This window comes from Littorina saxatilis, linkage group LG7 (assembly GCF_037325665.1).
Source record: "Littorina saxatilis isolate snail1 linkage group LG7, US_GU_Lsax_2.0, whole genome shotgun sequence".
NCBI classification, from domain to species: domain Eukaryota; kingdom Metazoa; phylum Mollusca; class Gastropoda; order Littorinimorpha; family Littorinidae; genus Littorina; species Littorina saxatilis.
This window is the reverse complement of record NC_090251.1, coordinates 25,230,199-25,257,770: the sequence shown is the minus strand read 5'-3', so window position 1 is coordinate 25,257,770 and position 27,572 is coordinate 25,230,199. Positions and strand designations below refer to the sequence as shown.

Genomic DNA, 27,572 nt, shown 5'->3' with positions numbered 1-27,572 from the left:
TTTCCTTCTTTAACGTTTTAAAGAGCAGTGAGACTGCTAGGTGATGGTTAAAAGGGCTATATGAGAACGCTGTATTAGAATTTTAAACCAAGATGGACAAAATGCCAGAATGAATGAAATGAAACGATTCAAAAAGAAAGCCTGTTGTTTCTCTTCTAGTCGAAATCTGGCAGAAACAAATCTGTTATCAGGTAAAAGATGACATTAACATTTTGCACACACACAAAGATTACCAACAACAGATTCTTAAATGAGAGGAAACAATGGAAATGCAGTCACGTAAACTGAATAAAAAATGTTCCAAAGTGTGGTAACTGACCCTGGCCCTGAGGAAGCCGTGAGGACTGCTGAACTCTTTGAACACGTGCTCTGTCAGCATCAGCTCTGCCTGATCCTTGTAGATCTTCCTCTGAAACACACAGCACCACACATCACTACAACATCACACCACTGTGCAGAGAGATGATGGATTTTTGCTGAATTGTTCACAGATTAAACGACTTTCACTACAGTCACAAATTCATTCAATCAAAGCGTAAGATACAAGATACAACAGGTCCCACTGTACTACCACAGCCATACACATATCACTGACCGCTTTCTTATACCCATCTAGAGCAGGACTTAAATCAGAGGGGCGGCAAGACATAACAGGTACCACTGTACTACCACATGAAGATGTCTTCAGACCATTTCCCTATCAGAGGCGCAAGATACAACAGGTACAACTGTAATACCCTACAAAGATGTGTACAATTTTCCAATGTCTAACTAGAGTAGGAGTCTGGTCATGCCCCAAACACGTGCTCTGTACTTCAGCCTGCACTCAAACGGACAAGACATAACGGGTAGCACTGTACTACCACAGCCATACAGACGTCTACACACAATTTTCCTACACCTACCTTGAGCAGGACCTCAGCAACTGCACCGATCATGTGGAGAGCGCCGTCCTTCTGCCGTGGCTCCACAGTGGGGTTGGTCAGCACGGACATGCAGAAACCCATGGCCTTGTTCAGCACCTCCTTGCGCTTGGCTGTCGCTGTGTGGAACACTGTCTGGGCCGCCATCACGGGGGACAGGAAGTCCTCAAACACGTCTGCACACAGGCACAGTGTACATTCAGTTTCTCGGAGATAAACGAGTAAAGCTTTGTGTTACACTGAACAAAGGTCACTATGGCTGCGTGGAAAACCATCTGCGCCACCATCATGGGAGACGACCAGTCTTCCAAAACATTTGTTCAGCATTTGTATGGTGCCTTGTTCAGTTCTTTGCTAACTTAAAGGCATATGTACGCGCTCCCGTGTTTACAAAGTGTAGTTTGCCCATAATCGATGTCAAACGCACCATAAGACCATATAATGACGATATGTCACCATGCGCGGACCATAATACATGCATTACAGCTTGTTCTAGCCTCTGAAAAAGTGAGGATGTCAACAAAGCCGCGGTGTTAGCTCCCTTGCATCAACGTTACATGTGTTGCCAAATCTATAAATAGGACGATCCAGATCAAAATGAAAATTAACATATCTCAACATTGAAGGGGTCCTAGACCACAATATTTTGCAGGGAACTTAATTTAGCATGTCTCCAGCTGTTGGTAAAGCAATTAGCGTGTATAGTCATCGAGTACATATGCCTTTAATCTGAGCAAAATTCACACTAATTGTGTTGAAATCTGGGCTTCCATCACAGTGGACAGAAAATCCTCAAAAATAACTCAATCACATGAACCTCCCTTCCACACCGTTCATGAAGGTACACATACACAGTGCAACAAGCAGATTCAAAACTATCTCCGTATTCTTTTTGCAACTTGGCACATTTCAATATTTTAATTCAAAGCAGATAAGTACTGAACTCAGGTGTAGCATCATCAGATAGCAAAACAAAGACAAAGCCTACACACCATATTTGACACGAATGTACTCGTGGGGGTCGTTGTTCCAGAGGTCGTCATCCTCGTCACTGTGGCACATCAAAGGGAAGATGACATCTTGGATCAGCGACTGAAAAATATAATACGACCTTACAAACAATGCTCCCTTGCCCCGTTTGTTGCAGCAACATTCTGTCAGGTTTTGGTTAGGTAATTCAGTGGAATTCTTGCAAGGTATAATTATCATTCATATTTTTTACATTCACTATGGACACGTTTTTGCATATTGAAAAACTTCAGGCTTATAATTAGCCGTTTTTCTTTTCCTTTTGACACCTCTTTCAAACTTCTCATTGTTTATCCATTCTTATTTTGTGATTTACGGCGCAGCATATATTTTAAAAGCACACAACATACACACTGACCTGCATGTTGTTCTTGATAAACTTCCAGGAGAAGGCATGGCTGATTCTGTTCAAGAAAAGATGTAACGTCTTTACGTTCATTCTGCATAAAGGACATATTTAAATGCTGCTCCTATTCATTTGTGTAAAAAAATACCCTGTCAAGTATAATTCTTTAATCAAAATCAGAGCCTAGTACTAAGTGCAGAACCTTCACACATTATCCAGGTTGGCATACCGTTTGTGTTGGTAGTGCTTGATGTTTTAACGCCAGATGTGTGCAGTAAGCGTGACGGGTGTGCACTGACCCCCGGTTGATGTAGTTGAGAGCTTGCTGCTTGACTTACTGTCTGTGTTGGCACTACTACTCTCTGTAAAAGTGAGAGGTGTTGTGTGCAGTAAGTGTGACGGGTGTGCACTGACCCCTGGTTGATGTAGTTGAGAGCTTGCTGCTTGACTTACTGTCTGTGTTGGCACTACTACTCTGTGTAAAAGTGAGAGGTGTTGTGTGCAGTAAGTGTGACAGGTGTGCACTGACTCCTGGTTGCTGTAGTTGAGAGCTTGCTGCTTGACTTGCTGTCTGTGTTGGCACTACTACTCTGTGTAAAAGTGAGAGGTGTTGTGTGCAGTAAGCGTGACGGGTGTGCACTGACCCCCGGTTGATGTAGTTGAGAGCTTGCTGCTTGACTTACTGTCTGTGTTGGCACTACTACTCTGTGTAAAAGTGAGAGGTGTGTGCAGTAAGTGTGACGGGTGTGCACTGATCCCCGGTTGATGTAGTTGAGAGCTTGCTGCTCGACTTACTGTCTGTGTTAGCACTACTACTCTGTGTTAAAGTGAGAGATGTGTGCAATAAGTGTGACTGACCCCTGGTTGATGTAGTTGAGAGCTTGCTGCATGACCCGGGGGGCGATGTACTGTTTCAAGCAATACTGCTCCATCGTCTTGAACAGGGCCTGCATGATGCCAGCTGCAACAAACCAAACCATCTCCTCTTCAGTACCCTCGCACACTGTCTCCCTTTAGATATAATAACAATGGAGCATAGCTACTTCAAAGGATGCCAGCCGCAACCCAAAACAAACACCATCTCCCTTTCACTAACCTCAAAAACTTCGAATATATTTAACAATGGAGCATGGCTATAAATGGCTGTGTGTCATACACATAGAAATCCGCTCACACAAATGTGTGTCCTCTTGGGAGTTGCAACCAACACCACACACTAACCTCACACTTGGACCAGACTCAGCTTAAACAAACATGGAAAAGCCATGACAAAATGGTACAGTGCTTAGTGTGGCAAAGAAAGACTTGTTGAGGCTGGTGTCACTTAGCCACAGGCACAAATAAAAATAGAAAGCAGCTCGGCTAAGTTTGCTTTGAAGCAAATTCTTTGAGTTACTTGGAAAGCAGCTCAGCTAAGTTTGCTGTCAAGCAAATTCTTTGAGTTACTTGAAAAGCAGCTCCGCTAAGTTTGCTGTAAAGCAAAAACTTGAGTCACTTACACAGCAACAATCGTGACACATGACCTGAGCATTTGCAGACCATCTCTAAAGGTCTGTACACAGTATTATAAAAAAAAAGGGATAGTTACAGCGAAGACAGCAACACAAACTGTTTAATTAAATGAAAAGAGACAGGACAAGGAAACATCATCAAACAGAGAAAATCAATACAAAACAGTAACAAAATCAAAACACACCAAAGATGAAACCTACCTGAGAAAGTTTTCAGGTACCACTCAGAAAAGGCGGTGTAGTCTTTGGTGACGTTGCCGGGACTGCCGTATCGTTCAAAGACGCGGGCAAGGATGTGCGTTGCCCACTTTTTCACTTTCCACCACGGCAGTTCTGGCCGATCCTCCTCCTCCACCTGGTTGGTCTCCTGTCGCACCAATCATCAAACGTCAACAACACTTCTACATGGGCAGTCAATCTCATCTACCCGACGGGTCATCCATTACGTCAATTATCAAACGTCAACAGCACCTCCACACAGTTATGGACGGTCAATCTCATCTTTTACGTCAATCACAAGGGTTCATCCCTTTTCGTCCTTTGGAATTCTCATGCCCCCACTGAAGAGATAACATTTCAATGCAAAACCGTCAATGTCCAAGTAAATGCCAGACTTCTTTCTTTTTTGTCCGATTCCAATTAAGGATCCATCGACCCACCAAATATAGTAAACTACTGTATATTTAAAATCAACAACACTTAATTAACTTTACCCATGTAACAAATCTGAGCTTCTGAAAAAAAAAGTGAGGACATACATGAGTAAATTGTGAAGCGGGTAGAAAGCTACTTACGGGAGGAACATCTCTCTCCACAATCTGCCGCACGACCTCCATCCACTGTGTGAACACCTCCTTGGTCACCACCTCCAGCGACAGGTGATTCTGTCAATTTTAACACATATCTAATTTTACATTTGAAATGGCGGGATCCTTTCTGAAACAAGTGCCTTGAAACAGTGAAAAGCATTGTCTCTTCCTCTCGAATAGAAACACATTCTCTTCATTGGAAAATAACGGATGTCTCTTGTACACCAACAATACCCCAAGCAAACATTCCACCGACACCAAACATGAACACCAGAACTTTTAGTTCAGGCACTGGTTATGCACCAAACCACTCCAGATAATGACCAACAAAGACTAAAAGAACACCAAAGAAACCAATACCCACCGCCCATACAAACAATGTATGCAAACAAAATAAAGCTGGAACACAACCAAACATGAGTGACTGCATCCCTCTCACATTAGTTTAATCCAATAATGCCTTGTGCCACTTCCTCAAAACAGCAAGAAACCAACCTGCACGAAAGCGTAGAAGATCTTGAGGATCTGTTTCTGGAGAAGGACGGAGATGTCGGAGGGGTCAGGCATCATCTGCACAATGCGCTGGTACAGCAATGGCATGATGCACTTCATGGCGTTGTCCATCACCGCACGCTCCTCACACCGTTTGTACCTGTAGCATAAAGCACACATTGCATCACACTGCTTATACCTGTAGCATAGATCACACATGTCATGACAGCACTTGTACCTGGAGCATACAGCACACATTACACCACAGCGCTTGTACCTGGAACATAAAGGACATATTACATCACAGCGCTTGTAAATGTATGGATAAACACATTACATCATACCATTTGTACCTGTAGCATAAAGCACACATAGCATCACAACGCTTGTACTTTGAGCATAGAGCAGACATTACATCACAACACTTGTAACTGTAGCAAAGAGCACACATTACATCACACCGCTTGTACGTGTAGCAAAGAGCACACATTACATCACACCGCGTGTAGTTGTACCTATTGTCAGTTAAACACACAAAGGTTAAATATTGCTGCAGGTACTGTTGCTTACTTTACAGCTAACTTTACATGGGTCATCTTCCGATGTTTAAAATAATCCTTAAGAAAGAAAACAACTTACTCATAGACCTTGACTAGCTGGTAGATGGACATGAGGGCGCCCAACCAGGTGCTGTGATTGTCCGACTGGACGTACATGGCCATCTTCTCTGCAGCGTCGGGCCAGCGGCCAGGGTAGTCGCACTTGATGATGTGGCTGATGCACACACACAGCTGCACCCTGCAACATGTTTGGTCTTTGTTATTGTGGTTTGTGCTCCCTGAAAATCACCCTGGAGTGAACATGAACTTTTTTTCTTGCCCTTTTAGTTTTATTCCATCATGGCTTAGGTGTTGATATCTACTTGGCATCTTCAATCTGTTCAATTCAACTATGTTCAACCCATGTAGAAACAAAAAGCCGTCTCATGTGACATGTCTCAATAAATTATCAATAGCCACAGCCTACAAAATTCAAAGGGACATAAGACTGGTCTCGAACACTTTTCTGCCTTTCAAGACTAGTGAGTTGCTGTGAAAAACACATGAAGATGTTTTTGCACATGTATCAAACACAGCCTCGTTTCCTCATTCATTACGCTAACTCAGCCCAGGCTAGAAAAAAACACAGACACCACCATCATCTCTCATCATCACAGGCAGAGGCATTGAAAGAGTCAGGTTAGTCGGAACTGGCAACAGAAATCCTTCTGGACTTATACTAACTAGTCACTTGTCCAATGAGCCAGTTGAACCTCATATTTTTTTTTTTATTCGTGCACACCTCCCCCCCATGACACTGCATGACTTCGGTATCTACCTGACAGGGTCAGGAGCGTGGATGATGGCCTCCACAATGTTCTCCCTGATGGGTTTCCTGTCCTGTTCATGGATGCTGAAGGGAACTGGATCTGCTGGGTTTTCCAACTCTTTCTCTGACCAGAACTGCGTTATCATGTTCTTAAGGTAGATCACACCTGCAAACACAAACGCCAGGGGATGAAATTTAAATTTGAAACTATTAGTGAGTGTGTCAAGCAAGCCTGTTCAGTTGTGTGTGCGACTATCAGATTCTCTTGATAGGTCTTATAATTTCTTCCTCTTTATCAAAGGCAAAAGATTTTGAGTTTCTAGCATTAAACAAGATACTGAAGGGCCTATATAGCAGGCAATGAATGAGTCATGGCGGTGATATTGAGTGGGAGTGGGACTGGTGACCTCACCTGCCTGTCTGACCGGCATGTCTATCTGGTCTGTCATCACCACCTGCAGAAGAACTGGAGCAAAGCCAATGATCTTGTGAACCTGCACACACATAATAGCAATACCTCTTAGTCATGTCATGCACAAATAAACACAAAATAATGGTACCCCTACCTGTTCCACAAAATCACATTAAAAACTGCAAAACTCACAAGAAAATTTGTTTAATCAATTAAACTAATTAGAAAGGTCTATTGACCTAATTTGAACAGTTGTAATCTTTTATTTTGTACTGATGCCATTCTCTAATCAGTTGAATCACCCTCGGCCTCACTTCACCGACTGTCTCGTGCAGTAAGACCTTTTCGGTATCTGAGAATCTCTCGTGAGATATCCGCGAGACACGCTCTTTGTTATGCTTTGAACTTCGCAAGAACTACGTCCCTCGGCTGTTGTAGCTGGCGCGTGATAGCTGTACCGCTTGCTTTGAGAGCTTGGAATACCGATAGGGTCTGTAGATTATAGATCCTATCGGTATTCCAAGCTCTCGCAAACTTCAAAGCATGGCAAAGCATGCGGTACAGCTATCCATGCAGAAGGGAAGTTGCATACTGAAACTGAAAATTTGAAACGGTGAAAGAAAAGTAAAAATGTTGAGATATCACCCATTGTGAATGTGATAGTAATAGTATCAACTTCCCTTCCACATGGAAACAGACAGGCATGGGAATTGAAAATTGTAAAAAAGGCGGAAAATTTATAACTGAAGACGCGAAGCGTCAAGTCGACGGCGCGAAGCGCCTAGCCTTTCTAGGGGGGTCCGGGGGCATGCACCCCCGGAAATTTTGTTTCTCCAAAGAACCCAGATGGTGCAATCTGGTGTCATCTGAGCTCCAAGTTTGCCATTAAATTCTGTTTTTAGAATCAGAGTTTTTAGTACAAAAATTTACCAATTTTTGCTTTTTTGAAAAAAAAAATATATACATGTATTATATGGTTTAAATTTGTAAAAAAATTGATCTGTTGAGACAAACAGGAAAATGTAACTTGTAACACAATCTGTGCAATCTGGTTTACTTTCAAACATAAAAGTTCAATAACTGAGGCGGGTGGTAGCAGTGCGTGAACAAAGTACGGAAAGTTTTCGCGGGCTTTTGCGCAAAGGCCAAAGTAACCGGTGCTTTTTTTGTGTGCCTCCCCCCCTTTATTTTTTCGGCGGACACTTTTGCATTTTCGGCGGAACAAATAAAAAAATTCGGCGCAAATCCGCCGTTCGGCGGACAATTCCCATGCCTGACAGAGTGATGCACAACCTAACATTTTCTTATGCAGACCTGGGAACCCCTGTTTTGCACTTATGTATTATCAAACAATTTTTTTTGTAGGCTACGTTGCCGGTACTGGCAAAATAACGATATGTTACGGTAGAGGCTATTTTGCCGGTAGAGGCTCTCTCTCAAAACTTTGTCTTATACACGAATAAAAGCCATATCTCTCCCTCTCTCTCAATCCGTGCTCTGAAAGGCGAACTTCTTTCAGAGGAATCCGTTGAGCAGGTACCTTCGGTTGTACCCACAGCAGTACTGGACGTGAACATATATCCATCATGAAAGTTCGGCGATATTTCGACACGGACGGTTGGACAGCCGTCCAACACGTCTACTCGGCTATACGGTCTTCTCTCCGTACTGTGTGTGCACTATGTGACGATGACTTGTTGAATACTCAATCTATTTCATGTGATTCATGTCTCAGATCCCTCCATCTGCAATGCGCTGGAAAACGCTCAAGACCAAAAACCAAGTTCTGGTTCTGCAGGAACTGCTATGAATGACACACACACACACACACAGACATAGAGTCAGCAACAATGATCATAGAGAGAGAGATGTGACGATGACTTGTTGTATATTCAATTTTCAACGTCCGTATATTCAATCCATTTCATGTGATTCATGACACACACATAGAGACAGAGAGTCAGCGGCAATGATCATAGAGAGAGAGAGATGTGACGATGACTTGTTGTATATTCAACGTCCGTATATTCAATCTATTTCATGTGATTCATGACACACACATAGAGACAGAGAGTCAGCGAGAATGATCATAGAGAGACAATAACCAGTATTTAATTCCTTGCATAGAGATCATCGAATATTTGCCAGTTAAATTAGTGTATTTGGTGTTTTAAGAGAGAGAGAGAGAGAGAGAGAGAGAGAGAGAGAGAGAGAGAGAGAAATATGGCTTTTATTCGTGTATAAGGCCAAAAAAAAAAAATTGTCTGTTTAGGGTAACATGACCAAAAAAAGTAGGGTCGGTAGGTAGGTAAAGTTTTTTTTTTTTTTTGTGTGTGTGTGTGTGTAAATGAACATTGTTGGCTGAACATTCACTCCTTATATTTGATGAATACATGTTTCAAAACTAACGTATAAATAAAACAGAGAGAAAGAAACGCCAAATGTCTCTTTTTAGCATTTTTACCTCTTTTTTTTTTTTTTTTTTTTTGAAATCAAAAAAAAGTTTTTGGGTCGGCGCCAAATCGATAGGGTCGGTCGGGTTACCCTAAACAGACAATTTTTTTTTTTGGCCTAAGACAAGGTTGTAATTGCATTTGAAGTTTGCACATCAGAAATTCAAATATTGAAGATTACTTGTGTATTGCCTTTGTGAGATGGAGAATCCGACTAGACGTTTCACTTTACTAGCTTCAGCAGCGTCCAACCGGCAAAATAGCCTCTACCGTAACCGGTACCGGCAAAATAGCCATTGCAGTTTTTTTATATGGTGTATTTTCAGAAAAATAAGAGTACTCCTCCACACATCAGGGGACTGCGTGGCCGAGTGGTAACGCACTTGCGCTCTGAAGCGAGAGGTTGCGTGTTCAGGCCTGGGTCAGGCCGCAATTTTCTCCCCCCTTTCCTAACCTAGGTGGTGGGTTCAAGTGCTAGTCTTTCGGATGAGACGAAAAACCGAGGTCCCTTCGTGTACACTACATTGGGGTGTGCACGTTAAAGATCCCACGATTGACAAAAGGGTCTTTCCTGGCAAAATTGTATAGGCATAGATAAAAATGTCCATCAAATACCCGTGGGACTTGGAATAAAGTTAAAAAAATCCATCTCACACGGCATTAAGTCTCAGGAAACATGAATACACGCATGCAGGAAAAAAAATATGGGTAGCGCCGTATGTATGGCAGCTCGCTTTCCCCGGGGAGAAAGCAGCCCGAATTTCCATGAAGGTAACCTCACTGGACTGTAAATTTATCTTATCCAATCCAATCAAATCCAATCATTTGAACATCCATGATTCAACTTCAAGCATGCTTCACACCAGTCCTTCACATCGTTATAAATTATGTTTATCAATACATTCAAAACAAATGCTTCTCTCAATGGTTAGGCCCTACTGACAAAAACTGTAAACATGTGTCAACATACCTCGATCAACTTGGAAATGCGTTTGTATAGTATAGAATTAGAAAGTATTCTTGGAATTTTTCTCGGACTCGTATTTTTTCCCCACTGACCGTAGTGATCGTGTTCTAGACAATTATGCGTAGAAAATACGGTGAAATCGAATGGGTTCCTAGGTGTGTTAGAAATGCAATCTCCAGGGAACCAGGGAACTAGAGTGGAAGTGTGTCGCTGACCTAAATCAGTAGCCTAAATCAAATGAGAATTTTACTCTCAATCTCATGCAGCCTGTGTACTTGAAAAGGGGTAGAAAAATTAGCTTTCTGACAGTGTCAGCATATGATGCCACTTCCACTGTCCACACTCACAGAATGTATTCTTGAAACTGATAAACTGAGCAGTTGACTTGAAATTGAATGGTTCTCGGATGACTAGCCTAATTAAAATGACTAATTTCTTGGCACAATATTACTTTTTCGTATTTATTGCATAATATTCGTGATCACTTTGTTCAAAAAAACACAAGAAAAACGTCAATAGAGACTAACAATGTCGATATATCATAACATTTACCGATTCATGTTATCAATTTCAGCGGTGACACGTGCTACGGCTAGACCATGGGATTTGTTAGATCGCCATCTTGAGCAAGTTCTCACCTCTGTCAGTTGTTTTTCTGCTTCCTCACGCAGATTAGGGTCCAGAGTGGCCCGAAGAACGTCAACAAGTTTGGCCACATCCATGATTGCTGGCTATCGAAAAAAAAGTTCTTCTGTCCAACGGCCAGACCGCGTGCAATGTCGATGGGCTACGCGCGAAGAGAGAGGCTCTTACGTCATCACCAGAAATATGAATTGATGTCGCAAAAAAGTCGACAAATGTCTCTAAACATAGAAAAGGGTAAGAAAAACGACCAGGTTGATATAAATTACGAACCAAACAGAAAAGCACCCGTCGCACACGCCCCACCCAACTCTACATCCTCCCTGCATGTATGAATATATATGTTCATGTAAAGTGAATGACTAAACTATTTGTTTTTGGAAAAAGAGACTAGACAATGACAATTATGACCATGTCAATTCTTCATTTTTCGAGGGTTACAAGAATAAGTATAGATAATTATGCTTTTTTGCATCTGGCCCTGCCCCTAAAGAGGGACTAATCTACTACTACAACTACTACTAAAAAGACTCATTACATAAATACATAAATGTTGGGGACAATAAAAGACCCCCCACCCAATAGATATGTGTATGTCCGAGAGAGAGAGAGAGAGAGAGAGAGAGAGGGAGAGGGGGGGGGGGTAGAGAGAAAGGGTAGAGAAAGAATGCATAGAATTGTCCTTTTGTTGTTGTTGTTGTTGTTGTTGTTGTTGTTGTTGTTGTTGTTGTTGTTGTTGTTGTTGTTAATGTTGTTGCTTCTTTATAGTGATGCTTTTTTATCTTTAAAATCTACACATGATTTAAGTTTAAGCAAGATGGTGCACATGGAAGACTACGACACACCATAACAGATATTATTTAGATTTAGATTTCTGACACCATCTGGTAAAAATGCCTCAAGAGCAGCAGCCTGTGCTGTACCCGTGATCTTCAACAACCCTGCCAAATTACAGTATGTATAAAATGACAAAGACCAGTGAAAATCAATGCTGTGAAATATACATGCTAAAAAAATGTATAGGAACAAATTAAGGCTATTGATAGAAGGAAAAGGAAGGCGATTCATAATGGCCTTACCGTGATAATTGCTGATAGTTGTTTTGTTATATTGTAGTTCGTTTTGGAACCATGACCATGATATCAAAATATATGGATTGAATTTATTGAACGTACAACAGGACAAGCCCTGGAATGAATATAAGATCCATGGGGAATATTGAAAGCTGGTGCTCTTTAGAATATTCTTGAGTAAAGAACAAAATGTCAGAATAACAATACAGTAGAACAGCCTCATTTACGTGTAGTACAAATTCGTCAATTAAACATGTCAAGATAAAGGGAAAATACCTGACACGATTCATTCGAACATATGTTTCTTTTTACTTAAAGTTATTATTTTGATACAATTCTACTATTTGGGTAAATTACTGCGCTTAGTCATTTTTTCTGTCCTATTTCAAGAGTTGCATTATATTTGATGAAGGTTTTAACAGTCAAATTATTTAATACTTTGGCAAGTTGTGCGTAACTGGTGGGTTTTTCAAGGCAAGTGGAAGTTTGACAGATTAAGCATAGCTTTACGACAACGCAAAAAACGCCTGGCGGCAATGATTCGGAGTCAGCTGATCCCATTGTTGTGAGCCATTCAGGTGCACATGTACCCGAAGAGGTGGGCAAATCTAACATCAGACAGACAAAATGTAAGTGTTTAATGAGGTGATAATTGCTGATGATGACTTTCTGTGAGAGAAACTTGTTTCTGTCGTTCATGAGAACTATAGCCACGATCAGCCAAGAGTAGATTACATTTACAGCGCTCACTCTGTCTTTAGAAGGAAAATCTTTGATTCCATTCCAAAGATGCCAACATGTGATCATCGGTACGTCTCTTTAGCAAAATGCGGTCAGGCGATGACAGAGAGAATAAAATTGGTAATTCATATCAATGATCAGCGTCTCCAAAATATGAGGAGGTTCTCTAGATATCATGCTAGTGAGAAAAAAATGGAGTATCCATACCTCGATACCAAGAAAATCAAGATGTGACTAGTGTGAGTCACTGAGTGTGACTGAAATTTAGTTATTTACTGTGAAAATTAAGGTGCATGGGCAATTTCTATTTCTGATCGAAAGTAATGTTATACAGACCTCCCACAGAATGCAATTAAACAGAAGTACACAACACTGTGGAAAGAAATATTTCAGAACGCTGATACCTTAAAAAAAACACCACTGAGCGTGTATAGTTGTGGTCCAATGGTAATGTGAAATCAACTATGAAGCTGAGTTAAACTGACAAAGCTGCAAAGATCAGGACTTAGCCAAAAGTCTGAAGGGGTTGCTCTGAATCTCTGATGTTCCATCATGTATCTCCTGAGCACAGTTGCTGTACGTGCTTTTTGTTATACTCCTTCCTAAAAGTAAAACAAAAATGAGATCAAAGGAATACTTTATTTGATTGACTTATAGAAGTTATACCCGACAAGGGGTGAGCATGTGTATTGTTTAAACAGCTCGCAGGAAAGGTGATACCAAATGGGTTGTCATAGAAATTTCATACCAATTACCATGCCATGTGTCGACATTGTCGACAAATCTACAGAATATATAAATGTTTCTGCTGCATGTCGTTATTGCAGTTCATTATATTTAAGTATAACTTTAACAAAAATGTCATCTTTTCTGCACTTCATTCAAGGGTTGCATGAGATCATTTTTAAACTGTCAGAAAATGTGTACAAACTTTATTTTCCAAGATGTGGCATATTGTCACAACTCACATTACAATGAGATCGAGGAAAACCACCAGGAAATATGATCTCCCCTTTTTCAGGTGCTGTATAGGGAAAATGCTTCCGGGAAACGCACCCATTTTGTGTCAAATTACACCCCTTCTGTGCAAGTAAAAAATGTAAAAAAGGTGGGATGTGTCATTTCAGGACGGGACATATGCTCTGAACAAACTAAGTGTTTCGCGTGTTGTGTTATTTCAGGGCAGGACGCACAGAAAACCTGGGCCGGCTAGAAGCGGATGTGAGTGAGGTCACTCACCTGCTGAAGGACAATGTGGAGAAAGTCATCGAGCGCGGAGAGAGGATTGATGATCTCCAGACACGATCAGGTAATCAGTTAGATTTCATGATCTCTGTTCGAAGAAAGTGGTCAAGCACGGTGAGAGGATTATTGATCTCCAGACTCGATCAGGTAATCAGTTAGATTTCATGATCTCTGTTTAAAGAAAGTCGCCAAGCGCAGAGAGAGGATTGATGATTTTCAGACACGGTCAGGTCTGTTACTGTTAGACTCCCATGATAGATTCTGTGTTCAAAGAAAGTCAGTTAGTAAAGAGAGAGGATTGACAATCTTCAGACGGTATCAGGTAGCTACTTTTATTTCATGATCTCTGTTTACAGAAAGTCAGATGATCTAGAGACATGATCAAGTAATGCTTGCAGGGAAAGAGGCTCTGTTACAGTTAGACTCCCATGATAGATTCTGTGTTCAAAGAAAGTCAGTTAGTAAAGAGAGAGGATTGACAATCTTCAGACAGGATCAGGTAGCTACTTTTATTTCATGATCTCTGTTTACAGAAAGTCAGATGATCTAGAGACATGATCAAGTAATGCTTGCAGGGAAAGAGGCTCTGTTACAGTTAGACTCCCATGACAGATTCTGTGTCCAAAGAAAGTCAATTAGTAAAGAGAGAGGATTGACAATCGTCAGACAGGGTCCAGTACTTTTAGATCCTGATCCCCGATTCAGAAGAAAGTCACGGAGTGCGGAAAGAGGATTGGCGATCTCCAGACATGAGACATGATCTGAAACAGTGGAACCCCCCCTTTCAAGACCCCTCAATTTAAGGCTCCCTTCAAGACCCCTCAATTTAAGACTCCCTTCAAGACCCCTCAATTTAAGACTCCCTTCAAGACCCCTCAATTTAAGACTCCCTTCAAGACCCCTCAATTTAAGACTCCCTTCAAGACCCCTCAATTTAAGACTCCCTTCAAGACCCCTCAATTTAAGACTCCCTTTAAGACCCCTCAATTTAAGACTCCCTTCAAGACCCCTCAATTTAAGACTCCCTTCAATACCCCTCAATTTAAGACTCCCTTCAAGACCCCTCAATTTAAGACTCCCTATAAGACCTGATTTTCTCAGATTTTTGCAGGTCTTAAAATGGGGGTTCCACTGTACTATTTTTTAATTCATGATCTCTGAGGTTGTTCACAATTCTTTCAACAGGCTGAATGTTGGGCTTTGACCAGTATTGAATTTAGAAATCCAGAATAGAGGGAACGTTGTCAACCTTGAAGTCGCAGAATGAAGAGACCCAAGGGTCGCCGCCAGTGACAACATTATTTGCGCTAATAGAGTTGTACTGAACTGCTTCCACCTGTAACGACATAAGATAGGTGATACATATTATTTCCCCCACATAATGAGCAACACTGTTTTACAAACTATCACGAGAGGGAGAAGATTGGAACATGGAGATAAAAAATCAAAAACAATCGAGCAGAGTATTGTTTTCAGAACAAAGCATCTGGACCACTGCCAGTCAGGTAAAAGACTGAAATTAAACTTGCAAGCATGATCACAGAGGTATTTCTCTACAACTTTGAAATGGGTTGTAATGAACGAGCAAGCAGATTTTTTTTCTGTAGACCATGCTCACAAAAATCTCATCTTGTTTCTTCTGTTTCTGATCACCAGAGGAGCTGCAGTCGGGATCGCATCATTTCAGCAGACGAGCGACTCAGGTGCGGCGGAAGATGTGCTGGCAGAACTGTCGCATGAACTGTATCATCGCTTTTGTCATCCTGGGCATTCTCGCCGTCATTGCCATCATCGTTGTTGGTCAGTATGTCTTGTTTATATATTTGTTATTCTGTAGCTGTGGTGTGGTGTTTGGGTGTATATGTGTGTTTGTGTGTGTGTGTGTCGCTTGTGAAAAAGAGAGTACTTATTTTTTGCATGAGGCAATAGTATTTAGGTATTTTTACCCATGTTTTTGTGATTTTTGTTGATGTTGTTTTATTTTAGGTGTGGAGGGGGGGGGGGAGGGGTTGAGGAGGAGGTGATGGTATTACAGCGTAGATTGAAGGAGATATTGTGTGGTTCCTCGGGTACTAATGTGCTCCAGATAAAATGGGAAGAATAGTGTTTGCGTGTGTGTTGTGATAATTACGAGAGATATCGCTGAAAGTGTTCTAGAACATAATTTTATTCTTCTTCTCTTGTGTTATGACAGTGACCATGAAGCCATGGGAAGACTCATCCTCAGGACATGGAAATAATTCTACAGTCAACGCCTTGCCAAGCATTCCAAGTGATTAGTAGTGTGGCTAAGTAACAGTGTGTTGTCGTACAGAGAACCATCAACATCTTTACATTAAAATGTCACACTCACAAGAAGTGTTGTCCATCAACCACCACTTGTAAACTGCTGGTAAATATTGTCAGGCTTCATGTGTATGCGGACGGGTGTGTGTGTGGGGGGGGGGGGGGGGGGAGGAGTTGATGGCCAGTATTATGGAAAGTTTTAAAATCATTGGTGCACATCGGGCTGGGTGTGTTATGTCCCGTTTTAGCTACAATAGTATTATTCCAGTGTACAATCAAACATTTGTTTGCATATAACTTATATGTGTCATGTAATGATGTATGTTATTACAAGCATGTGCGATGGTGTTGGGTGTGTGTGTGAATGTGTGTGTCGGTGATGATGAGACCGTCCCCAATGATTAGTACTGTAGCTGAGTGATAGTTTGCTGTCTTATGTGAACAAAATGTTACATCTTAATGTCAAAATGTCACGGGAGCTGTTGTCCGTCAGACCACGTGTAAACTGTCAGAATCAAAAGGACGTACTTTGCCTCTGTATGCGTGTGTTAGACGGGTAGGGGGGGGGGGGGAGGGGGGGGGGGGGGATGGTCAGTAAAATCATTCATGTACATCAGGCTGTGCGTGTCGTGTCCAGTATTTGCAATTTGTGTTTGTACAGCTCATTTGTGTCATGTCATGTATTATCACAAGAATGTAAGTTTATTTGTTTCTTTCTATTTTCTAGTTACGGGGGAGGGGTTGTTGTTTTGGTGGGATGTTGTGTTTGTAAGTGTGTGTGGTGGGGAGGGAGGGATTGGATTATAGCTCTATTTGTGCTCAGAACAAGAATACATAATTATATATGATATTAGTTTTTGTCCTTTTGATAATGGAGTTTCCCTGCAAATAGTTTCAGGCTTGGGGACTAAAAGATTAAACATTGTCAGGAAAACCTCTTCTGAGCAGGAATATGTGGCTTTCAGAAGAAAAAACACAATTTAAAACCAACATTTTTGTTAATGGTACTTGTCATTTTTAATATATTCATGAGGCTTTTATATTAAGTACACTGTGTTGTGTCCCTTGCTACTGTATGATATTTTATATATATGTATATATATATGCATGCTTCTTTTTCATTTTAACAAATGTGTGGCCTTTCCTTGTCATTTTGTTTGTGGTAGATTTCTCTCTCTCATCTATTGTAACCTCTGAGAGAGGGAGAATGAATGAATGAATGAATCAGAGAGAGGGTATGTGTGTATGTGAATGAGAGATATTGCTTCCAGTTCCAAATATTCGCTTTTCTGTATTTTTCTTTTTGTTTCCCCCTTTTTATATTTGTGTACACGCGGAAGGCAATCAAACCAGCTTCATGTACAATGTAGTATGCTGGTTGTTTGGTAGTATATGGTCATGTAAAACGTTTGCAATGTTGTTATCGTTTGGTAATGTATGCAAAGACAGCTAGGAATTGTAATCCTAGGGAAAAGAATTTGAGTGCAGGCGTGTCTTTGGTAACGTGGGTGTTTGCGTGAAATAATCTGTTTGCTTATTTTCAAAATCATAAATGACATTATATTAATAGCCTCCACAATTGCCTGTGATATGCAAATAGATCACGAGGACTTCTACTGTGATTTGCACGCCCTGAATCATTGCCATCTGAAAACATGTGTGTAACATTTCAGTTTGACCGATGCACCTTGCCTGAACTGTTTATTCATTATTCATTAAAAGATTGGTTGTCCCAGTTAGGAAGTATTATAGTATGCATGAGAAAAAAAATCACAATGTGTTACAATATGTCTGGTGCCATGTTCAACAACACCCAATGCTATATGTATTTTGTTGAGTTCCTAATGTATGCTTCAAATACTCAAATAAGGCCTGAAGTCACCGTTTTAGATATACTTTGCAATATTAAAATTCTTCTCTTTTTTTTTAAATGTAACTCAAACTGTGTCAGAAGGACTTGCTGTGCCTTGCATGTAAATTAATAGTCACCTGCAGTGGCTTGTTAAGAAATTGTTTTCACTTTTGAACACATTTCTGTTTCTTTTTTGAACACACAGTACATAGTTCTACTTGTGAAACTAGCTAGAGCACATAATAAACACTAGTGTTCATTTGAACGCTTGTGTGTTTTATGTCTGCTACTTTTTACCAGTAGAACTATGCACTATGTCACAACGTGTTCAAAACTTGTAACAGAAATGTATTTAAAGGTGGAACACTCCTGTTTACAGTGTAGTCAGATGTGGGTGTCACACAAATCTATCGATCAATTGTCAATCAATCAATCAATATGAGGCTTATATCGCGCGTATTCCGTGGGTACAGTTCTAAGCGCAGGGATTTATTTATTTTTTTAATTTTTAATTTTTATTTTATGCAATTTATATTGCGCACATATTCAAGGCGCAGGGATTTATTTATGCCGTGTGAGATGGAATTTTTTTACACAATACATTAGTCCTGTTTGCTTCTCTCTCGTTATCACCACATGCACACATACAAACACACACACACACATGTACACACAAATACACAAGTCGCATCTGTGCATTTTTTTCAGCATGCAAAGACAGCATAACTGTACTCTTTTTGCAGCATGATAGCGGTGCGCGTTGTAGCCATTGTGTACTGCGCATGGGTCAAGACCATTCTAAGTAATGCTGTCTTACCCATGCTACAATTTATACAGCCGGTGTTCACACAATTGTTCAAGAAACAGTGTACACATATCTTCCACACAGGCTTGAGGCAAGACTCCACAATTGAGAGTTTTGAATTTCTTTTATTGTGAGGTTGTAATTTTAATGAAAATTGGAACCTTTTGTGTGTAAACAATGCTGACAAAAAAGTGAGCGTTTTTTTGTCATTCAAGTGCAGGGTCACCGAGTATTGTTCAGACTATTTAGCTAAAAGGGACTGCTTGCAATGATATGTTGCATCTTTCACAAAAGCTTTGCAATCAACTGTTGATCAAAATTAATAAAAATGTATTACTTTTATATTATTGTTCGAGAAGTTGACCAATAAGCAGATGAAAGAGATTTTAGTTTGTTGTTTTTGTCCTTCTTCTGTTATCCTTCATATAGGCTATGAGTGAGTGCATGTGAATGCACGCATCTGTGTGTGTCCGAAAGAGACAGAGAGAATATCTACAGTAGCAAGTACTTTATTCTAAGGAACCTAGAATGGTCTTGACCACAGGAGCTTGTATCAAATCGCCGGTCGATCATTATTTACATTCTACTACTACTACCATATACTACTATAGTAGAATGTAAATAATGATCGACCGGCGATTTGATACAAGCTCCTGTGGTCTTGACCCATGCGCAGTACACAATGGCTACAACGCGCACCGCTATCATGCTGCAAAAAGAGTACAGTTATGCTGTCTTTGCATGCTGAAAAAAATGCACAGATGCGACGTGTGTGTGTATTTGTGTGTACATGTGTGTGTGTGTTTGTATGTGTGCATGTGGTGATAACGAGAGAGAAGCAAACAGGACAAGTTTTCTAGCAACTTAAAATGAGGTCCTGCAAAGATTGCAAAAATGTTTGTACTTTTCATGGGTTTCACCAAACGGAGATAGCATTACATGTACGTATAAACAATGTAGCATCGTTGGAATGTTTACTTGTACCAAAGTAACTCAACACACACACACACACACACACACACACACACACACACACACACACACACACACACACACACAATCAAAAATACACTTATGCACATAACACTTTAAACATTTCTGGAAGCATGTATTGTTTTAACCTTAATTTGTAGAAACCATATAGAAGCTGTCAAGTATATTAGGAGCCACGTAGAAAGAGGATCGGTACAACCAGGTTAAATGCTTGAACGAACAAATTGGGGAAAAACCTCACAAGCAAACAGAAATAAATCAGTTCAGAAAAACCCACATTTTCACAAGCTTAGCTTGGGAAATTAATTTGTTCCTTTCCAGCAGCGTTAATATTTTAATACTTTTTAATGCTAATAAGCCTCGAACAGAGATAAAAACGTGTTTTGCTTCTTAGAAATTCAGTGAGAGGTGCTGTAAAAATAAAAAATAAAACTTATTTTGAAGGAAAATGAGGGGCAATAAAAATATTGTTTTTTTTTTTTCCATCTAGAAATAGGCTATCTCTCTGTGAGAAAATATAAGGGTTTTTAAAACGAGTTTTAAGCCGACGAAGTGCTATGGTGAAAGTCATATTTACACCAAAGAAATTCAAATACTCATTTAATTAGTCAAATGTTTTGCCAATCCCCCTTAAAACACATACGAAACAAGCAAACACAAAAAGGTCAAACAAAGTAACAAAAACACATCAACAAAGAAAAAGAAAAAACAGGCCAAAAAAAGTTTTTCACCCTCACTCTGGTAAAAATGATTAGCAATTACCAAAATAAACTGAGGGAAGAGAAAAAACTAAAAAAGTCCTTGCATGCAATGAAATACTAAAAGAAACATGTCGCGTCCGGCATGATTATATTCAGGTGTTTTTTTTATGTCCAAAGCTTCGTGCTTTTTCCGTTGATAGCTTCGCAGAACACGAACCGACATTTTATCTTCATATCGGTTTTACCCGGTTTTCGGTAAACCGCTGCAGCTTTACTTATCCCATGTAAAAGCCGGGCCAGATCTGCAATAGTGAGCAGAACTGTTTCAACTGGAAGAGCTGTGACTTTGAGGCATGTTGCTGACCAATGGTCAAGGTCTCAGCGGTCTGGTGTCATTCCCCGCGTCACAACAACTGCGACAGTGGCAGCACGGGCACGTCGGACAACATCGGCAATACTGACACACCCGACAGAGCCATTGCAGTCCTGGGCGGATGAAGTGACGCCAAATAAAAACGAAACACGAAATAATGTTTAAACAGAGCCCACTTCTCCTGGATTCCAAGGACAACGGCTTCATGGTACGGAGATGCCCCATCACGTCATTGATAAACGCCTTATTTTCTTCCCTTTCGGAGGGAAGTTGGTTGAGCCGGATAACCCGGTCACCAAACACACCAAGAAGTTTGGGCAAGGAGGTTTCCTTCATATTGTCGTCGGTCATCTCCGGATTCGCCTTGATGAGAACCAAGATAATATTATTTGTGTATGGTTCCGGCAGCAGCTGTAGGTATTTGTGGCAGAGATGGTAGTGGGCTGGGGTGAAGCGCTTTTCCAAAGGGATAGGGAAAAGGAAGGCGGTGGGAATTCCAGATGGTGTCAAGGTCCGCACTTCTTTGAACTTGTTTCTGGCTGCCTCCTCAGTGGTGTAGCCCATGCTGAACACGTCGGGAGCGTCCACCACCTGAAGACAAGAACCAAGATGGTTTGCACATGGAAAATACACTCAGCAAAAGCCTTATTGCGACATTGATTGTACCCCAATTAACAAAAAAACCAGGCCTGTTGTTTTATTCAGATTTTCTATTCCATAAAAAGAAATCAACTTGACTATCTGGAACACCTTTCAGAAGGGATGTTTCCGCACAGGGGTCACGTGACAGCCGATAAAATGAGGGAACCTCTCTCCCCCCCCCCCCCCCCCCGTTAACACAACGAAAGCGTAAAACATTAGGGGATGATGGTACCAGGCGGATGTGGATAATCTGAGAGAGGCTGTAGGGCAAGTAAGGAGATTTATAAATCAGAAATAAGCAATAGTATTAGAAGTAACATTTCTGAAAAAAGGTACCCCAAGGAATATGAAAACGAATGGAACTGAAAAAAATAACACCAAGAAAAAAAAAATCCAAGAAAATTTAAACAAGTCGCGTAAGGCGAAATTAATACATTTAGTCAAGCTGTCGAACTCACGGAATGAAACTGAACGCACTGTATTATTTTTTTCACCAAGACAGTACAGCTTCGTCAATCCCCGCGTGAAAGAAATCGCTCACCTTCCACGTGCAAAACGTAGTGATATTGACACGCCAGATTAGCGCGGTAGCGTATTGTGCTAAGCAGGAACTTGAAGCGCGCTTTTCTGTATTCTTGTTAACTTTCTGAGCTTGTTTTGAATACAACCTATCATATCTATATGTTTTTGGAATCAGGAAATGATAAAGAATAAGATGAAATCATTTTTGGATCGATTTCTTAAATTTTAATCGTAAGACTAATTAATCTATTTTCGTTAATTGTGATCACATTTTAAGAGTAAACATGACATATGTATATATGTTTAGATTCAGAATGTGATGAAGAATACGATGCAATCAATTTTAAATCTGTTTGCGAAAAATCGATTTTAATGACAACTTTAATGAGCAAACTCATTAATTAATTTTTAAGCCTCCAAGCTGAAATGCAATACCAAAGCCCGGGCTTCGTCGAAGATTACTTGACCAAAATTTCAACCAATTTGATTGAAAAAGAGAGCGTGACAGTGCCGCCTCAACTTTCACGAAAAGCCGGATATGACGTCATCCAAGACATTTATCCAAAAAATGAAAAAAACATCTGGAGGTACCATACTCAGGATCTCTCATGTCAAGTTTCATGAAGATCGGTCCAGCAGTTTTTTTCTGAATCGCTCTACACACACACACAGACACAGACACATACACCACGTCGTCTCGATTCCCCCCTCTACGTTAAAACATTTAGTCAAAACTTGACTAAATGTAAAAAAGCAGTGCCTCAAATTCAAGAGAGCTGTTGCATGGTAACAAACTTTGCAGATGGAGAGAACCGAGGCAGTGTAGAAACCAAAGCCAAAATCATTGTGAAAAGCGGCAATTTTGTCTTAGAACTTTGATCGATTTATTCCTTAAAACTTCATTTTCATGTTCAAGGGACACAACTAAATGGCTAACGATTTACGGAGAGAGTTAATTTGAGAAAACGTTCTTGAATTGTACCATCTTCCTCTTCGAACTTACATGTAGCTTGTAATCCTCGTTGATCTCCGACTGGAAGTCACGGGTGGATGGTCCCATGCCTATTTGAGAGTTAAACTTGTTCACATTGGAGTTCAACAGGGCGTTACAAATCGTGCTCTTCCTGCAGCCCGCCCTGCCAACCACCACCACCCGGTATGCCGGTGTCGCTTGACTCACGCTCTCGGAGTCAGTAGCTGAAATATGATTTTACAATGCATGTAATACAATATAAAGAAAATACTACATGGCTTGCTGTCTAGTATCAGGTTTACACGAGTTGTTTAAACAAAAAAATATGTAAAGGCATGCGAAAGCGAGCTTTTAAATATTTGGAGAAAAAACACACACAAGGACAATTTAAAATCAACAACCTGACTGCCTGCTGGGGTGATTTGGGAACTTTTAGATGTATTTATGTCTTCATAGGCCACTAGGGGCTTTTATGAAGTTAATTCATTGTGACAAATTCCCACAGTGCACAGTGTGAACTGATCCAGGCTGCTCATTTGTGGCATCAGGTGACCAAGTGAAGGGATGGTCTTATCCCATGTTAAAAAAAAAATTTAAATTAAAAAAAGAGGAAAAAAAGCATGGCTAGATCAGAAATGGGGAGCCGAACTGTTTTCACGAGAATTAGTGCACCTTTCAACTTGTGAAGAGAGTGTAAGTACAGGTGCAGACGTGTTACTCACAAGCCAAATCCTCGCCATCAGGAGGAGCAGAAGGCACCGTGTCCTGGTGGTCCGTGTCATCCATACTGTCGTACCCTCTTCTCTTTCTGTTCTCAGCCATGCCAGTCTCAGTCAAACCCGTTGTACCACTGCAAAAAAAAAAAAAATTTAAAAAAATGAACGAACAGATAAAAACAATGACATTTGCTCATACAGTCAAATTATGTTTCATTGTCGTCGTGTCGCTTACTTATAGAGAAGACACAGGATGCCCAAACGAGATCAACAACACGAGCTCACAAAAGAAACACACACATAACGGACATAAATAAATATGTGTGGCTTTTCCAACCGCCGATTAAGCAACAACAACAACAAACAATAAGGAAGGAAAACGATTGTGCATTGAGTTTGACGCTATACAGGGTCATGAGGGTTGCCTCAAAGAAACCAAACACTTCCAACATTCGATGACAGTAACACAGCTTTCTACCTAAGATGGCATGATCCCTAGGCTAAACCGTAAGGCTAAAAAGAACCAAAATAATCCACTTACTGTCTTGTCTTCTGAGCATTTTAGGCGTCGTTGCTCGCTTTGGCCAAGAAAGTTTATGTTTTGTACAATGCTGAGGCTGTAAATTCGGAAAATGGCGTCAAGCGATGCTTCACGCCCTTACGACTTCGCAATTAAAGGGACAGGAAAAGTGTCAAACTGAAATCATACGCTCTGTAAAAATAAAAATCATCGTTGTTTGCAAAGGACATGAATATTCAACAGGCTGGTCCAAACTGCACTAACCAATGAGACTGAGATTTTGCAGCTTGCCTAAAAAACAAGAGTCCAACCTTTGTTGACAAATCACATAACTTTGCAACATAATAAAATATAAGTGGACTGTTAATCATAATTGATTAAAAATAAACATTTGCAGACACATATCAAACAATTTCTTGCACTTTTACAAATAATGTGTACGAGTCATCATGTACAAATAAGGGCATTGATGAATAGTCGCTCCCTACTCTCTGTATTTGCATAGGTCGGACAAAGGAAATGTATCATCATCATCATCTCTTCCGGAGCCCAACCGCCTAAACTAATAGCGGAATATGTTGTCAACACCCCGGCCTTGAAGCTCACACAATACTGACAAGTCAACTTAATGCTTAAACGGAAATATAATGTATGTCATGTTGGCGTATGTACAGATCATATGCGGGAAGAGCAAACGCAAACATCTTCCTGTTTACGATGTGTGTGCAAAATGTGGCGTTTCTTGAACGCATTTGCACGGTCGCAGTTTTGGGCCGACTGCATTTCTCGGCATGAAGCCAAGAGGGGAAAAAAAACGCCCATCGATTTTAACAGAAATAACGTATAAAGGGAAAAATGTAAACATTTACCACTCAAGATGTAACAAAAACAAAACCAACCACGATCAAATGGCTTGGGAATGAACTAGGCATTCATGCAAGCATGATCGATCCTATGACATGAACTAACAAAAGAACTGGTCGACCTGTTATGTGTGGAAAACAATAGTTGCTTGGGAACATGTGACGAATTTACACTTGCAGGCGCCGACTTTCCAGTGGACTTGTGTGAAATGTTTGATCTGCCCAAGCTTTTACGTGGGATACTGAGACCATCTCACTTGAACACAAATGCACCCAGAAGGCTTCCTGTAGAGAGTTGGATTTAAAAAATACATAAATTAATTTCTTACAACCCACTTGTGGAATAAAAGGAATTTATTCACAAAACGTCTCCACGCTATACAGAGAAAGAAGTTTGTTTGTTTGTTTGTTTGTTTGTTTGTTTGTTTGCTTAACGCCCAGCCGACCACGGAGGGCCATATCAGGGCGGTGCTGCTTTGACATATAACGTGCGCCACACACAAGACAGAAGTCGCAGCACAGCTGGCTTCATGTCTCACCCAGTCACAATATTCTGACACCGGACCAACCAGTCCTAGCACTAACCCCATAATGCCAGACGCCAGGCGGAGCAGCCACTAGATTGCCAATTTTAAAGTCTTAGGTATGACCCGGCCGGGGTTCGAACCCACGACCTCCCGATCACGGGGCGGACGCCTTACCACTAGGCCAACCGTGCCGGTAGAGAAAGAAGTCAGGATGTTGATCTTTGGTATGTGTTCAGACTGAGGGATGGTCTTATACCGTGTAAATACCCAGCCAGACCTGAGATGCTGAGTCTAATTGATTACAAGGGAAGGACTAATCAAGACTGTCAATAGAAAATCAAAACGTCAAAGCAATAAAGTATGGTACACGTAGCTATGATAATTGACTAACATAGAAACGTTTGGGTGCCCAATTGTATAACTAAACTTCCCTGCGCCATTTATTTCTTCCAATAAATCAGATTATGAACATAATTTGACAAAGGAATGACAGCGTCCAGTAGTCTTTGTGAGCTTCTTTTCAATAAAAAAAACCCACAACAACAACAGTAATCATAATGTCCGAATGATGCTTTGTTCTTTTTGAGCAAGCCAACGATATATCAGGGAAAATTGGTCATGAACTCAAGACACATTTACAAACGGTGGCAGTCGTTGCAAAGTATTCAGTTTATAATAATCTGCTTACATGCATTGTCCTTCCCGTTTACAGGATTCGGCTCACCGTACGTGTCAGATGTGGCCAGGCTTTAAGATGAGATAAGACTATCCCTCCACTTGGACATATATCATATACGAAAAATCAACAAGGTACTTGTTGTGCAGAGTGCGGATTTTGTTCATAACTGACACTAGTTACAACCTACAAAATAATAAATCATCAAAATATTACCCCAAAGCACAGGACGCAGTCAGGCAGTAACTGTTGATATTTGGTATGTGTGCAAGAGTAGACGTGGGAGACAACGGAAGAGCTGGTCCGACAACGTTAAAGAATGGACACATATGAGCTTCCCTGACCTTCTGTTGACGGTCCCCAGCCTGGAGAAGGATTTCTGCCTCTTCTGCCCTCACGTCCCCCCGACGACTGTCCGAGTCAGGAGACTGATGATGATGATGATGATGGTGATGATGATGATGATGATGATGATGATGATGATGATGATGATGATGATGATGATGATGATGATGATGATGATGATGATGATGATGATGATGATGATGCGTGCAAAATGTTATTACATTTAAAAGCTTGGGCAGATTAGAGGTGGTGAGAGCAAATTCTTTTTACACAGGAAGGACTGTGACTTTAATATTGTGAGCTGTTCTACTGTGCACATGCGCACTATTTTCCATGCAGTTTTCTTCCTCGTTTATAGACAGCTAAAACCGCCAAAGTGTTGAATATGCATTTGAAACGGGGCCTGGCCAATGCGGCACGCTGGAGCCGCGGGTACTCCACGTTCATGCATTTTCAACGAGGTTGTCAACAAAGCCACTAAGTTAGACGTCGATCAGACCGTGAACAAGATTAGAAGGTAAGTGATACATTAATGGTTCTTTGCTATATGACTTAGGAATGAGCATAACATTACAACCTGTTCTCACTACATCCAACACACATACAACTCAACAAACAGAGAGAGAGAGAGAGAGAGAGAGAGAGAGAGAGAGAGAGAGAGAGAGAGAGAGAGAGAGAGAGAGAGAGAGAGAGAACAATTCTTTATTTTAACGAGGGTAATAGAGAAAGCAGTGGTCTGCTTTTTGTACATCTGGCCCTCGCCCTAA

The 27,572-nt window shown here is 40.8% G+C and overlaps 3 protein-coding genes across 3 annotated transcripts in view; 1 reads left to right on the top strand and 2 right to left on the bottom strand.

Annotated features, from left to right (window-relative positions):
• LOC138971027 (importin-7-like) overlaps positions 1 to 11,124 on the bottom strand; it is a 55,936-nt gene extending 44,812 nt beyond the window's left edge. Inside the window, exons 1-12 of the mRNA XM_070343629.1 lie at positions 10,949 to 11,124; positions 6,891 to 6,972; positions 6,488 to 6,644; positions 5,750 to 5,908; positions 5,114 to 5,270; positions 4,604 to 4,693; positions 4,011 to 4,176; positions 3,157 to 3,259; positions 2,311 to 2,356; positions 1,916 to 2,015; positions 906 to 1,099; positions 320 to 409 (exon numbers count right to left, since the gene is read on the bottom strand). Of these exons, the coding sequence (XP_070199730.1) occupies positions 320 to 409; positions 906 to 1,099; positions 1,916 to 2,015; positions 2,311 to 2,356; positions 3,157 to 3,259; positions 4,011 to 4,176; positions 4,604 to 4,693; positions 5,114 to 5,270; positions 5,750 to 5,908; positions 6,488 to 6,644; positions 6,891 to 6,972; positions 10,949 to 11,032 (1,428 nt within the window). The 5' untranslated portion in view covers positions 11,033 to 11,124. The remainder of the gene's footprint in view (positions 1 to 319; positions 410 to 905; positions 1,100 to 1,915; positions 2,016 to 2,310; positions 2,357 to 3,156; positions 3,260 to 4,010; positions 4,177 to 4,603; positions 4,694 to 5,113; positions 5,271 to 5,749; positions 5,909 to 6,487; positions 6,645 to 6,890; positions 6,973 to 10,948) is intronic.
• A 1,407-nt stretch (positions 11,125 to 12,531) lies between these two features.
• LOC138971006 (vesicle-associated membrane protein 4-like) lies at positions 12,532 to 18,051 on the top strand. The gene is made up of 4 exons (XM_070343602.1): positions 12,532 to 12,654; positions 13,948 to 14,075; positions 15,668 to 15,811; positions 16,206 to 18,051. Coding segments are annotated over exons 1-4 (360 nt in total). The 5' UTR covers positions 12,532 to 12,652; the 3' UTR covers positions 16,292 to 18,051.
• Positions 18,052 to 20,041: 1,990 nt separating this feature from the next.
• On the bottom strand, positions 20,042 to 24,128 carry LOC138971005 (GTPase IMAP family member 4-like). The gene is made up of 4 exons (XM_070343601.1): positions 24,110 to 24,128; positions 23,881 to 24,008; positions 23,189 to 23,382; positions 20,042 to 21,612 (listed from the first exon to the last, which is right to left on the bottom strand). The coding sequence occupies exons 2-4, from the start codon at positions 23,978 to 23,980 to the stop codon at positions 21,019 to 21,021; spliced, it is 888 nt and encodes a 295-aa protein (XP_070199702.1). The 5' UTR covers positions 23,981 to 24,008; positions 24,110 to 24,128; the 3' UTR covers positions 20,042 to 21,018.
• Between the last annotated feature and the right edge of the window lie 3,444 nt (positions 24,129 to 27,572).